Here is a 14,717-nt window from a genome sequence, read left to right as displayed (position 1 = left end):
CGGTTGATGGAAGCCCTGGTATTCTCCGTTTTCCTATATGGGGCTGAAACGTGGACAATGCGTGCATACGAGAGGAAGAGAATCGATGCATTCGAGATGTGGTGTTAGAGAAGGCTTCTGCGTGTGCCTTACACAGCCAGAAGGACAAATGCATCGATAATGGGAGAGCTCCATATTACAACTCGTCTATCAGTGGTGTGTTTGAGAAGGATACTGTCTTTCTTTGGACTTGCTAGACGTGAGCCAGACAATCTAGAATAGGCAATAATGTCTGGCCGAGTTGAAGGTAAGAGAAGCCGGGGTAGAATCTCATATAGATGGACTGACCAAATAAAGGTGGCTACGTGGCTAAAATTTGATGAGTCGGTTCCTCGGGCCGAGGACAGACTGGAGTGGAACAGACTAATCAGAAGTGTTCACGGTGATCACGGTCCTCATCATTGAGCGACCGACTTGGAAGAAGAAGATTAGTTCTCTGAAAAAACGCAGAATTTTGGAAAAATTTTCAAAGCCAATTGAATATTATCACATTACCAGAGGGTAAAAATCAGACTCCCGTTTAGAAAAAACGCGAAATCACGAAATTTAATTTTTCATAAGGCAGTAAAAAAATATGAATGGGAAAAAATATTTATGAAGAAAGAAGTTTTCAAAGTTCAAACTAAAGGTTAAAAAATGTGTTAAAACAACTTATAAATTAAATACCTATATGTACAATGTTGTATATGCTAACATGATTATGTGTGCCGTACTTTAAGATTCAAGATACATATAAAAATATCATACACACAGCACATTAACCCTGGAATTGTAATATTTAATCATCCTCGTGTGGACTCTGCTTTAGAGATAAAAAAAACTTTAATAGCCTCCCTACAGAAATTTAGCAAATAAAATTAAAGTTAAACGAATCGGGTTGTGGTCCCGTGGCTAGTGTCTCGAACTCACGGATCAAAGGTCCGTGGTTCGAATCCCACCCTACTCTAACTTGATTCCCATTTTCTAATAGTGACTTATTTACAACTCGTTGAAAATGGCCTTCAAAATTGAATATTTGCGTAAATTATAAGAACGCAAATATTTATTTCTAAAAAAAAAGTAAGAATTGAAAATACGGCTCAATAATGTGGAATAAAGTTAAAATAAATAAATAATTTTTCAAAAATATTTAATATTTATTTATTCATTCAAAATTATCCTCGTTTACATATTCACGAACTTATTACGGCTTTTTAGGCTATGCCCGTGTTAACCCATAATAATAAATTTGTAATGATACTTTTGTGTAAGTCCCTCTCCAAGCACAAGAACTTACCTCTTTTTATATATATATATATAAAGAAACAGCAATACAATAAAAATAATTACTGTAATATGCGCAGTATTAAACATTGATGAAAACTGTTTCATCGTAACTCCAGGGGTAAAGAGAATTTAGAATAGCAGCCCTGTTTTGTATTTTAATACTTATCACTCAAGTTAATAGACGAACAAAGCATTATAGTGTTATTTTTTTTAATTGTATTATATTCAAATATTATTTGTAGTATCAACATCAAACATACAAAATGTCATTATTAGTGAATCGCATATTTCAATAAGATTAAGAATCAACAAAAATATTTACATAATTGGTCTATGCGGTATCGAAAAGGGGTTTGTTTTTATCCGGAAGTTGACATGTCACACTCTAAGTGCTTACTAATATCTAGACTGGCAGCGTTGTCTATAGAAATTCCCAATAGCGTAAAAATGTTTTGTCTATGCCTGCGGCCGCCATTTCGTGTACTGATAATGGGCACTGACAGTTCTTAAGGTGTTATCTGAATAAAAGAGCTTTCTTCACCAATATTCCCTAACAACGAAACCAAATGTGTGACTAAATTCACAAACATCTCCAAATACGTTCAGGTATCTTTCGTAGTCATACGAGATGGATTATCCTGTTATTTTTACATTCCAAACAAACAATTCTGGGTGTGTACACCTTTTAAGTTGATTACTCTTAAGATAAAGCGAGGTCTATGTATTCAAACGGAAGACTGGAACATACGATGCTCGCTTTTGTGAGTGTCAAGGTTGAACTGGGGAATAGCGATGTAGACAGAGATATTCTCCATACCGGGAAAGGGGCGTCATGTCCCTATAGAAGCGAGGAACCAAGTGTTGCTACCGTTAAAGCTGAACAGGGGACTTGCGATGTAGAAGGAAGTATTCTCCACACTGAAAAAGGGACGCCATGTCCCTACAAAAGCGAGGAACCAGGTGTTGTTACTGAGAAGACTGAACCGGGGACCAGTACTGAACAACAAAATGTCAAAGAGCGTGATATGGTCTCAACAGAATTAAAAATTGATTATCCTGCTATAAAACAAGAACTTTTGGAATCCTCTCGCAACAATGAAGGTGAGAAAAAGTTCATAGTGTATTCTTTAATGACGAATAATTAAATATACACATTACAGGGGGGATAAAATATGGCATTTCAATTCATCGTTTTTGGTTGCGTGTTTTTTGGGTTTGGAGCTCCTACCCCAGCTGGAGATGGATAGAAGGAACAAAGTTTAAAAGTGTATTTATTACATAGTGAATAAGATAAAGCATTCTTAGTTATGAAGCGCACTATGAAACAATAACGGTGATGACGAGTTGAACTGATTACACCTGGACTACAATATTTTGAGTTTGTCAAAATTTTTGTAGACAAGCACTGGATTCAACTCCTAGGAGCGCTGTTTATATTAACATATTTCAACAGAGATGAAGAACATTTAAGCGAAGTTAATATATAAGTCTAGGCATCTACAGGGCTTATAACCTGTCAATGACTGGTTTATGTGGCCACTTGACACACTGTGTAACATTCACCATTCTGCCCATATTTAACATCTATATTCCTTCAATTATTTCATCTGTTGATGTTTGTGAAGTTATAGAGCTGAAGCCTTTATTTATGCGGGTGAGATTCATCAAATTGAATTATTTCACCTACATACTAAGCAACGCCTGAAAATATTATATTTTCAATTTCTATACTTCTTCATGGACCAGGTAATTTATCAACAATATTTTGAGTTTGTCCAAATTTTTGTAAATTTTGAAATAATTTAATTTGATGAATCTTACCCGCATAAATAAAGGCTTCAGCTCTTTAACTTCACAAACATCAACAGATGAAAGAATTGAAAGAATAAAGATGTTCAAATATGGGCAGAATGGTGTATGTTACACAGTGTGTAAAGTGGCCACTTAAACCAGCCATTGACAGGTCATAAGCCTTGTAGATGCCTAGACTTCCATATTACCTTATCTTAAATGTTCTTCATCTCTGCTGTAATATGTTGACACTTGGACTACATGCTGGAACTGATTAACTGCACGATTGAGTTGAGCTGATTGATGATATCACGCCCTGTGGTCTCTTTATAGATCGTGTTTCTTTGTTCTCCACGCCTCCATAGTGGGGATAAAGTTGATGTCCTCCAGGACGTTGCACTGGATATGTAATCAGATTTCGCAATTGTGTTAAAGTCTTGCGTGCAATAGGCTGTTATATATACTGTTAGTCTTGCAGAATATAATTTATTTTATTCAATAAGAAATGCTGATGATGGAATAACTTATATGTACATATAAGTTATTAATTAAAAAATACTTGGTACACTTTCACTTCTTAATTTGACCAATAAGCGCTTTCACCCTCTAATGGGCATCTTCAGACTGAAGATAATACATAATTACAATGGAATTCCATAAAAAATGACAATAAATAATAAAAGAGAAAAAAAAAGAAATGCTGAGTTGCTTCTTGCAGTCGTCGCTCAATATTTCAGGTTAAATCATTTGACGGGCGTGTGTGCCATCGATCTGTGTACGTTGTCTCCTAAATGTTCACTGAAGCAGGTATGGCAGTTTGGCTCACAGTAGAAACTCTCCGTAGCCTCTTTAGCAAATGCTGCCCATCTGGGCGATGTCAGTACCAAAGCCTCGAGTAAAAGGGGTATTGTTCTAGCCCTTCGTTAAAATTCTTCATAATGTACCACAAGTACGCTGATATACCCTTTATTCGCTAAATGGTGGCACAATGCTTCTCCGGGTTAATATTGTAAATTTTATTTTTCAGATAATACTAAGCCGCCGAAATTATCTCCGAAGAGTGTAAATCTACCGTCTCATCGTGCAGTACCACTTCCAGATTCTGAATGCAAAACAAGTAATGGAGTGAAACCGTTCTCATGCTCACTATGTAGTTTTACGTGTTTAAATAACAGTATTTTAAAACGCCACTCGTTAATACACACTGGTGAGAAACCATTCTCATGCTCACAATGTCAATATACATGTTCTCGTAAGAGTAATTTAAAAAATCACACGTTAACACACAGTGGCGAGAAACCGTTCTCTTGCTCGCAATGTAGTTATAAGTGTGCACGAAATGTTGATTTAAAACGTCATTTGTTTAAACATACTGGCGAAAAACCGTTTTCATGCTTACAATGTAGTTACACATGTACTCAAAGTTCTGTATTAAAAAATCACGTGTTAAAACATACTGGCGAAAAACCGGTCTCATGCTCACAATGTAGTTACAAGTGTAAACGAAACTCTGATTTGAAACGTCATTTGTTCGTTCATTCTGGTGAAAAACCATTTTCATGTTCGCTATGCAATTATACATGTGCGGGGAAAAGTAATTTAAGAATTCACATGTTGATACATACCGGCGATAAACCGTTCTCATGTTCACAATGTGAATATACATGTTCACGTAAGGGTAATTTAAGAATTCATATTTTGATACATACTGGCAAGAAACCGTTCGCATGCTCACAATGTTCTTTTACATGTACACAAAAATCTAATTTAAAAAATCACTCGTTTTCACATACTGGTGAGAAACCGTTTTCATGCACACAATGTAGTTTCACATGTACTCAAAGTACTATATTAAAAAATCACTTGTTAAAACATACTGGAGAAAAACCGTTCTCATGCTCTCAATGTAGTTATAAATGTTATCATAGTATTGTATTTAAAAATCACTTATTAAAGCATGCTGATGAAAAACCGTTCTCATGCTCCCAATGTAGTTATAAGTGTAAACGGAACTTTGACTTAAAACGTCATTTGGCCATTCATGCTGGTGAAAAACCGTTTTCATGCTCAGAATGTAGTTATACGTGTACACGGAAGAAAAGTTTAATACGTCATATGTTTGTACATTCTGGCGAAACGACTCATTTATGAGGAAGAATAATTGAATAAAATACATGTTTTGTCATACTCACAAGTCTTCTGTGGCCTCATCCATTCGTATCGTATGTAAGGGAGCGAGAGCGAAATACGGTTTTGATCGCGTTACGGTGAGATAGATATATGACGAACGAACGAACTTACGAAATGAAATTGTGACAGAATAAGCTTGCAGCATGTTTGCAGATTCCAATGTTTTCCAATAATATCATATTTTTTTGTTGATTTTCAAAGCATTAACCATGTGGTCGAACAATTTTCTAGCTAAATATTGGTATACTATCAACCGTTTATCGACCTTTATGTCTACCGGCATCGTCGGAATACTAATTACACTAAAATGCAAATCCCACTATACACCTTCAAGATAGTAGTTGTTCGAAAATATAAAACCATCGTGCTTATAAGCACACACGCTTTCAGTAGCTAACGCTAAATTGATGTTGTGAGAGAAAATATGTAAAACTTAAATATGTTAATTATAATAGTAAAAACACGTACCTTTATAGTTTTATTCCACTTTTTAAAAATTTTACCAGTTGCCGGATTTCGTCGTGACCGACATCGTCAGACTGGAATTTATAAATAAAAGTGGAATTAAACTATATACGTATTTTTATTATTTATTTATTACATATACGGCCTAAGCCAATTACAACAGTTACATGAAGAAACATAAATGCAAGAAACTGAACAAAAAGAACATAAAACTATTTAGCAAAGATAAACAAGGGCAAAACAATAATGGTATACAATATATTCATAAAAACAAAAGACATAAGATTTCGTTTAGTCGCGAAGAGATCTACGAAAAGCCAGAAGATCTATCCCAAAGAATCCCAAGTCGTGTGAAGAATTTACTAATCTACACATTCTGAACATTGGGGCATAAAAACCAAAGTTGCTCTTAGAAGATTTTATAAATAGCAGATTTCGACTTCTTGTGACACGGTTGGGAACATGAAATAAAATTGATCGCAACAGAGATGGGACATCACTTAAAGCATTAAGTATTTTGAAAATGCATATAAGGTCCATCTCAGTTCTACGTCTCTCCAATGAAGACAGATTAAGAGATTGCTCTATTTAAAAATAGGAATAATTACCTCTCTGTAATACAAGCAAGCATGCCACTTTTCTTAGAAAACGGTATTGGACAGAATCGATGTAGTCAATATTTTGTTCTGTAGAATGGAGACCAAATAGGAGAAGCGTATTTTAGATGGGGTCGAGCTAGTGAGCAGTAAAGAGTTTTGATGGTATTAATATTTTTGAAGTCAGTCGTCACTCTATTGATAAAACCGAGAAGTTTGAGAGATTTATTTAGATTTTATTATTACAATTAAAATGCAGTTCCACCAAGAAATGTCAGTAGAAAAAATCAATATAAGTTATGTTATATTGTATGGGGAACAGGAAATCAAAATGATACAGACTACAAAAACAGCAAAATTAAATTTTAAAGTTAGTATGTGACCTCCCTTATCTAACAGCAACTAAAAGACTTTTTGAACAAACTAAACAACCAAATGCAACTCAACTCTTTGAACTGGAATCCTTAAAATTTATTCATAAATTAGCCACTGACGTAATCGTAGAAGAAGAACTAAAACTTGAAAAAAATTGTAGTAAACAATACGAGTATATCAGAACAATATCATAGACAACATTCTCAAACGAGACAAGGACAGTCGAGACTAATAAACCGGGGACTGAAATTATACAACAAACCACCTGACAAAACTAAACAAAAGACTCAGACAACGTTATAAATAAATATTTATAAATGTAAAATGGAATACATTATAACCAAATCGTGTACTTATATTTTGATATCAATAAAATACTTAACAAATAAATAAATGCTTACATAACATTTGTTTTTATTTTATGTGTGCGAAATAGAACCGGAAACTTGGAGGGGTGTTTTCGACTCGATGACTGCTCCCGGGCAAAGTCCTGAATAAGGAAATCGAGTAAAGATAAGTCCGCCTCGTGTAGTGGTTGGCGCGTTCTCCTACCATTATTGAGGTCCTTGGTTCGATTCCTAGCAGGGCAGACGTGAAACAGTGATTTTGATTTTGACTCAGAATGTCAACACACATCTCATCAGAAGGCTAGATTAAAAAAGAATTTGTTGATACATGCAGGTGAGAAACCATTTGCACGCTCAGAATGTAATTGTATAACTCTACGTCAGAATAGTTTAAAAGAGCATTTGTTAATATATAGGTACTTTGATGGAGAAGTTAAGGAAAATACATTTACCTACCCAAGCTTTCAATCCGTCGACCAGATCAGTCCAGTAAAAACAAGAGACGAAATTAAATGCGAACAAAATACATTTTTGCCCAGAAGACCTTTGAAATGTAAATTATTAATAATAAAAAAACTAATAACATTAAGAAAAATATTTTTATTTCGCGTTAATCAACATAAAATGGAAATCAATTTTTAAAAATAATATCATCCAAATGTAACCCGCAACGATCACCGCACTCCTGTAAGCGACGTTTAAAACTATCGATGACGGAGCGGCACGTCAGTTCTGTGATGTTCGCTATTTCTCTGCGAATATTTTCTTTTAAGGCACTAATTGACCGCTGGTTTGTGTCGTAAACTTTGCTTCTGAGATAACCCCATAGGAAGAAATCCACTGGGGTTAGATCCGGACAACGTGGTGGCCAGGCTATGTCTCCTCATCGAGAGATCAGTTTGTTGGGGAAAAGTTGACTAACGACGGGCATAGCTGAGTTAGAAGTATGGGCTGTCGCTCCATCTTATTGAAAACGAGTCCGTGTATTGTAGCCATGAAAATTCTGGTTTAAAAAGCCCTCGACCATCGCTACATATCGCTCTGAAGTAACTGTAACAGCGCGACCTCTGCCTTCCTCAAAAAAATAAAGGCCTATGATGCCACGCGCGGACATTGTGGCCCAAACTGTCACTTTAGGGCTGTGTAAAGGCTTCTGATGTTGACGATTTGGATTTTCAGAACTCGAATAGCGGCAATTTTGTTTGCTTAGGTACATGGCTATTAATATGGAAGTGCGCTTCGTCTGAGAATAACACGTTATTGAATGAAGGAAAACAGGTAAACCTTCTATCTGGATAGGGAGCAATTGAACTTTGTAAGGGTGCATAGGTAAATCTTTCGTTAAAATCCGCTGTAATGTAAATAATTATTGTCGTGCTTATTTTTAACCAAAAATTGACATGTCACACTCTAAGAACTCACTAAGACCTTTAGACTGGCAACATCGTCTGTGGAGTTTTGATCAGAGCCAATGGCCGCCATTTCGTGTTCTGACACTGACAGTTCCTAAGGTATTATTATCTGTGTAAAAGAGCTTTCTCCTCTAATATTCTCCAACAACAAAGAGAGGCTAACGAAGCTAAGGCTGTTACTCACTCCATAAACATCTCTCAATACATTCAGGTACCTTTTGTGGATTATTTTGTTATTATTATATTTTAAGAGGCCCAATTAGAACTAGCTCCCTCTCTCTTAATGGAACATCTATACAACATCTTTATGTAAAAGCTCTGTAACTATACGCACACAAAAATTATTCTCTACCTTCCATAACTTCTTTCACAAACACGAGAGTTACTAAATACTCCACCCTGATGCTGCAAAAACAATTAAAAATTCATACAACCTTCGGTCAAAGAGGATTTGCCTACTACTCGGTTAAAGTATGCAATCTACTTCCATTATCCATAAGAACAATTAGTAAGTACTCGCCATATAAAATTGCTATTAAGAAATAAATAAAGGAGGTGGGTTGCACACGGATCGATGAGTGAATCAAGCCAAATAGGTAAAATGTGTGTACTGTTTATGAAATTTAGTGAATTGGTCTTTATGAATTGGTGATGTTTTTTTATGGTTATTTTAGTTCATATTGTTTATTATGTTAATGATAATTAGGTTAATTAGATTAATAACGTTTTTTATTTATTTATTAATATTATGTTAACTTTGTTAAATAACTAATTTAATGTAGGTATGTTTCACATTTTGTAAAATGTTTCCCTCGGCACGGGACGCCCCAGTGAGAGAACATTATTCTGTATCAAAAAAAAGAATACAAACAATGTAAAAGTATTAATAAATAAACAAAATTAAATAAAATCAAGTAATTCTAGGTGTGTACACTTTTAAGGTGATTGATCTTCAGACGAGGTCTATGTATTCAAATGGAACATATCATGGAAGTCGCTTTAGTAAGTGTCAAGGCTGAACCAGGAACTGGTGATGGAGAAGGTGATAGTCTTCATACCGGAGAAGGAACGCCATGTCCCTATGGAAGCGTGGAGCCAGGTGTTGTTACTGTGAAAGCGGAACCGAGTACTAGCGATGAAGGAGATATTCATCATGAAAGGGTGCCATGCTCATACGGAAGCGTGGAGCCGGGTTTTTCTGCCGTGAAGGCTGAACCGGGTACTTGCGATGTAGGAGATATTCTCCATATTTGGGAGGCGACGCCGTGTTCCTACATAAGCGAGGAACCAGGTGTTGCTACTGTAAAGGCTGAACTGGGGACTGGCGATGTAGAAGGAAATGCTCTCCAAACTAAGAAAGGGACTCCATGTTCCTACAGAGGCGAGGATCTAGGTGTTGCTACTGTGAAGGTGGAACCGGGGACCAGTACTGAACAACAGTATACTAAAGAGGGTTATGTACTGAACTTTACGGAAATTGACATTGATTATCCTGGTATAAAACATGAACATTTGGAATCCTCTGGCAATAATGAAGGTGAGAAAAAGTTTATAGTGTTTCCTCCCATTTCCATTCTGAATTGAATTGAATTGTTGAGTTCATTACTAACATCAGCATGTTTTTTTTAACGTACTTATTAAATCAGAATATCATGTCTTATTCCAATATAATCTTCTTCAACTTCTCTCTTTTCTTTGTATATTCCTTTGTTTCTATTCGTTAAACTGCGCAACTAAGCCTCTGCCAGTATCTAAGATTGGTACTGCTTATATAATCATTTCCCAGTGTTCTCTTTACTTTCTAGTGGGGACTTAAGGTATTTTTTTTATTTCCCTGACTTTCAACAATTTGACATCAGAAATTTTTATTATTTAGTGTATGATTCACCAGTGAACATTGATTGACGGGTGAGTCACACAATACAAACAAAGCAATTTAATTACTAAACAAAGGCTTTACACAGCTTAGAAACGTTCTCATAATTCGCCCAATACAATACGCACTTAAACAGCGAAGGAAAAACAATATGCGTTTTTAAAGACAAAAGTACATAAAATTATCAAAATTAGGCAAAATTCTCAACACAGCTCTTACATGACCATATCAAACTCTAGCGCAATTCCTTTTGAAATCCTTTTGAAAATACGCCTAACTTTAAAACTTATTAAACCTAATTTTCTTTTTCTTGCAGTGTCTTGTCAGGTCCCCCCAACGTTATCATTACAAACCATATTAATACAGTACAACCTTTCTTAGCTATTTTAAGTGCAATTGATTGTTTTCAAAACAAAAGACATAAGCTAGCAGCGCTTGTACTGGTAGAATATAACCGAGCCATGATCGCCAAAACAGAGTTACCGACAGAAACAATATTAATCCGGTGAACATTTCTTCCTTTATATTAACAAGGAATTCGCATTTAGAAATTAACTCTTTTTCTAGGACTGTGTATTTTATTGATATTAATAAAGTTAATCTTTGGAACAAAAATTGATTCGCAAAGTGTATTCCTTGGTAATTGATATGAAGAAAAATTCTCCCGTAAAAAAATTTTTTTCCTCAAGGCTACGATTTTTTGCTATCATGGCGCGATATGTTCGAATATGTACACTAAAGCAGGTATAACAGTTTGGCTCACGGCAGAGATAGTTCGTGTCCACTTTGGCAAATTCTGCTTATCTAGGCGCTATCAGCACCAAGGTCTGGACAAGAGGGGATATTATTCTAGCCCTACGTAAATATGCTTCGTAATATATAACAAGCACGCTGTTAAACCCTTTATTCGCTAAACGGTGGCCCAATGCTTCCCCCAGGTTAACATTGTATCTTTTGTTTTTCAGATACTACCAAGTCACGAACATTATCTCCGGAGAGTATAAATCTACCGTTACATCGTGCAGTACCACTTCCAGATTCTAAATATACTGCAAGTACTAGGGTGAAACCCTTCTCATGCTCACTATGTAATTTTACATGTTCACAAAACAATGTATTGAAACGTCACTTGTTTATACACACTGGCGAAAAACCGTTCTCATGTTCGCAATGTAGTTATACATTTGCAGAGAAAAGTAATTTACGAAGCCACATGTTGATACATACTGGTGAGAAACCGTTCTCATGCTCACAATGTCAATATACATGTTCACGTAAGAGTAATTTGAAAAACCATATGTTGACACACGGTTGCGAAAAACCGTTCGCATGCTCGCAATGTAGTTTTACATGTAAACAAAACAGTAATTTAAGAATCCACATGTTTACGCATACTGGTGAGAAACCGTTTTCATGCTCACAATGTAGTTATACATGTACACAAACAACTGAATTAAAAAATCACTCCTTAACACATACTGGCGAAAAGCCGTTCTCATGCCCAGAATGCGATTTTAGATGTTCACGGAATAGTATTTTAAAACGTCACTTGTTTATACATACCGAAAAGAAACCGTTCTTATGCCATCTATGTAATTATACATGTGCAGAGAAAAGTAATTTAAGAAGTCACATGTTGATACATACTGGCAAGAAACCGTTCGCATGCTCACAATGTGAATATACATGTTCACGTAAGGGTAATTTAAGAATTCACATGTTGATACATACTGGCAAGAAACCATTCGCATGCTCACAATGTTCTTTCACCTGTACACAAAAATCCAATTTAAAAAATCACTTGTTTTCACACACTGGCGTGAAACCGTTGTCATGCTCACAATGTAGTTTTACATGTACACAAAGTACTGTTTTAAAAAATCACATGTTTTTACATACTGGCGAGAAACCGTTCTCATGTTCTCAATGTAGTTATAAATGTACACGGAATGCTGATTTAAAACGTCATTTGCTTAAACATTCTGGTGAGAAACCATTTTCATGCTCACAATGTAGTTATACATGTGCACAAAGTACTGTACTAAAAAATCACGTTTTAAAACATACCGGTGAAAGACCGGTCTCATGCCCACAATGTAGTTATAAGTGTAAACGAAACTCTGATTTAAAACGTCATTTATTTATTCATTCTGGAGAAAAACCGTTCTCATGCTCACAATGTAAATATACTTGTTCACAAAGTAATGTATTAAAAAATCACATGTTAAAACATACCGGCGAAAAACCGGTCTCATGCTCTCAATGCAGTTATGTGTGTAAACGAAACTCGGAGTTAAAACGTCATATGTCCACTCATACTGGCGAAAAACCGTACTCATGCTCAGGATGTAGGTACACGTGTACACGGAAGAAAATTTTAATACGTCATATTATGTTGATGCATTCTGGTGGGACGACTCATTGAAGAATAATAATTTTGAAAAATGCACATCGACGCATACTGACAGGTCCTTTGATTCCAATGTTTACTTGTAATTTTATATTTTCATAAACTTTCCAGTACTTATTTTTGTACCTGAGTATTTTAAAAATAGATTGAAAAGTCTTTACAAGGTTTAAGAAAACTGCAACACCTTAAGTGCGGGATCACTTTTCATAGTTTCATAGTTTTAGTGTCTTAGAATGTTCTTTGCTAGTCCTGTCAATACAATTGAGTATTTATTACGGTATCATTCTAATTTCCAGATGTGTAAAGATGTCTTTTGTCACTGTCTTGTCTCTGTGAGAAAATAATTATATTTTTGTATAATTTTTCTGTTTATAGTTTGAACAAATTTGGTTTATTAGGTAAATAGTAACTGTTTATGTACTCATCCATAAGGGTTAATTTAATAAACTAGTCGATTGGTTTAAAAACGCGCATCTGCAATCAGTTTTATTTTGCAATATTTTAGGAATTCACCAATGTCTTATTTATTACTTTGTAATGGAGGTCAGTGACAAGCCCGTGACATCACTGTGACCTGTAAAGATCTACTTTATCGGGCCCTCGTTAATCACTTCTCGCCTTCCAAGCCCAGATCTTTAAAGAGCCTGGCTGCTGTGTGGAGGGCGAGAATTTTCTAAATACCCCCTCCAAGGTCTTTTATATAAATAATTTGGGACCCTACGGAATCAAACCACATCCTCGAAACCTAGAAGGTTCAAAAGCAATTTTTTGCAATAGATATATCTGAAAGAAAATAAAAATTATCCATTGTTATTTCTAGCAGAGATGCTGAATTACAACACCTTCGAATCTCGTCGTCAAATTTTTCTTGGGAAACATTTCTATAAGCTGAATTATGGAAGTATATATAATCCAAATATGCTGAAAGAGATCAGTTTGTATGTTCCCAATAATTTTACTAGAGTGAAACTCCATGCACTGTTTTACACTCGCAGAAGCCTTACAAATGCATATAGGAATTTTCCTATTAATAGCGCAATTCACTCGCTGGATACGGCTTCTGCGGTTACTGTGAAACTATTTTTATGTTCATATTGTCAGTTTAGCAGCTATCTGATTTTTATTTATTAACTTCTAACTTATATTTACATTATGCATTACGTGATGGGTTAAACATCCCGTAAAGTGATGCAGACCACAATTGTCAAATAAATAAATAAATAATAAATACCATAAACAATATAGGCTCTAACACTGGGCCTTGGGGCACTCCCAAATTATGTTATATTGTATTTGGATTAATATGATTAACTTTCGTTATTTTAAATCCGTAATTTTAAGTAAGCAGGTTTACCAATTTGAGGTATCTCGTCTTATTCTCATTAATTGTAATTTTTCTTATATCCTTGCTGTGCTATGCCGAATAGTATTTGAGTATTTATAGTATATTTATTCAATCATAAAAAAACTGTTCGTTGTTCACATAAAAACATGTAAAATGGAATACATTTAACCAAACCATGTATGTTTTGATATCAATGAAATACTTAATAAATAAATAAACACTTAAATAAAATTGGGATTTTTCCTTTACTGTGTCAGACGGGTGAAGAATGTAGTTATGTGTGTGAATAAGATCCAAAACGCTGAACGAGTGTTCGCTTGTATCTCGTGTTTTCTTTTTGTCTGCGTTGTTCTTCCATAAAAAAAATCATCCAAAAGGTTTCTGAACTGGTTGACCGAAATGAAATGGCCAACTAGGCTTGGCTATTTATTCCAGTCTGAAGCTACCCCTTTGGAAAGGAAGTTTATCTTGGGATTGAGTTAGGGGACGAAAGAGCTTCGAGTTATGTTGGGATTTAATTGATAAATGGCTGGAGACTTTTGAGATTTGGTTGCATCGCAGAATGCTTAAGATATCTAAGACAGACCTAATAACGAACTCAGAAG

At 35.2% G+C, this 14,717-nt stretch overlaps 2 protein-coding genes across 3 annotated transcripts; both read left to right on the top strand.

Moving 5' to 3' along the window:
• The first annotated feature begins 1,811 nt into the window (after positions 1 to 1,811).
• On the top strand, positions 1,812 to 7,111 carry LOC148278833 (uncharacterized). Its single transcript, XM_088230827.1, has 2 exons — positions 1,812 to 2,406; positions 4,124 to 7,111. Exons 1-2 carry the CDS (start codon positions 2,025 to 2,027, stop codon positions 5,245 to 5,247), a joined length of 1,506 nt encoding a protein of 501 aa, XP_088086953.1. The 5' UTR covers positions 1,812 to 2,024; the 3' UTR covers positions 5,248 to 7,111.
• Positions 7,112 to 8,529: 1,418 nt separating this feature from the next.
• On the top strand, positions 8,530 to 14,343 carry LOC148278832 (uncharacterized). 2 transcript variants are annotated; one of them, XM_088230825.1, is made up of 3 exons: positions 8,530 to 8,692; positions 9,423 to 10,018; positions 11,323 to 14,343. In XM_088230825.1, the coding sequence occupies exons 2-3, from the start codon at positions 9,457 to 9,459 to the stop codon at positions 12,780 to 12,782; spliced, it is 2,022 nt and encodes a 673-aa protein (XP_088086951.1). In that variant the 5' UTR covers positions 8,530 to 8,692; positions 9,423 to 9,456; the 3' UTR covers positions 12,783 to 14,343. The 2 variants fall into 2 exon arrangements, with proteins under 2 accessions (XP_088086951.1, XP_088086952.1); XM_088230826.1 differs by lacking the exon at positions 11,323 to 14,343 and adding an exon at positions 10,674 to 10,822 and having other exon boundaries at positions 8,552 to 8,692.
• The last annotated feature ends 374 nt before the right edge of the window (positions 14,344 to 14,717 follow it).

Source organism: Micrasema longulum, unplaced genomic scaffold (assembly GCF_059751315.1).
Source record: "Micrasema longulum isolate JH-2025_06_02 unplaced genomic scaffold, ASM5975131v1 h1tg000820l, whole genome shotgun sequence".
NCBI lineage: Eukaryota > Metazoa > Arthropoda > Insecta > Trichoptera > Brachycentridae > Micrasema > Micrasema longulum.
Note: the sequence above shows the minus strand (reverse complement) of the source record. Positions and strands in the feature narration are given on the sequence as shown.

Excerpts from the sequence above, each read along its gene's own strand:
- LOC148278833 (XM_088230827.1), top strand. The coding sequence starts at position 2,025 with ATGTATTCAAACGGAAGACTGGAACATACGATGCTCGCTTTTGTGAGT. Across the intron at positions 2,407-4,123 it reads ATCCTCTCGCAACAATGAAG|ATAATACTAAGCCGCCGAAA; the intron begins GTGAGAAAAAGT and ends TTTATTTTTCAG.
- LOC148278832 (XM_088230825.1), top strand. The coding sequence starts at position 9,457 with ATGGAACATATCATGGAAGTCGCTTTAGTAAGTGTCAAGGCTGAACCA. Across the intron at positions 10,019-11,322 it reads ATCCTCTGGCAATAATGAAG|ATACTACCAAGTCACGAACA; the intron begins GTGAGAAAAAGT and ends TTTGTTTTTCAG.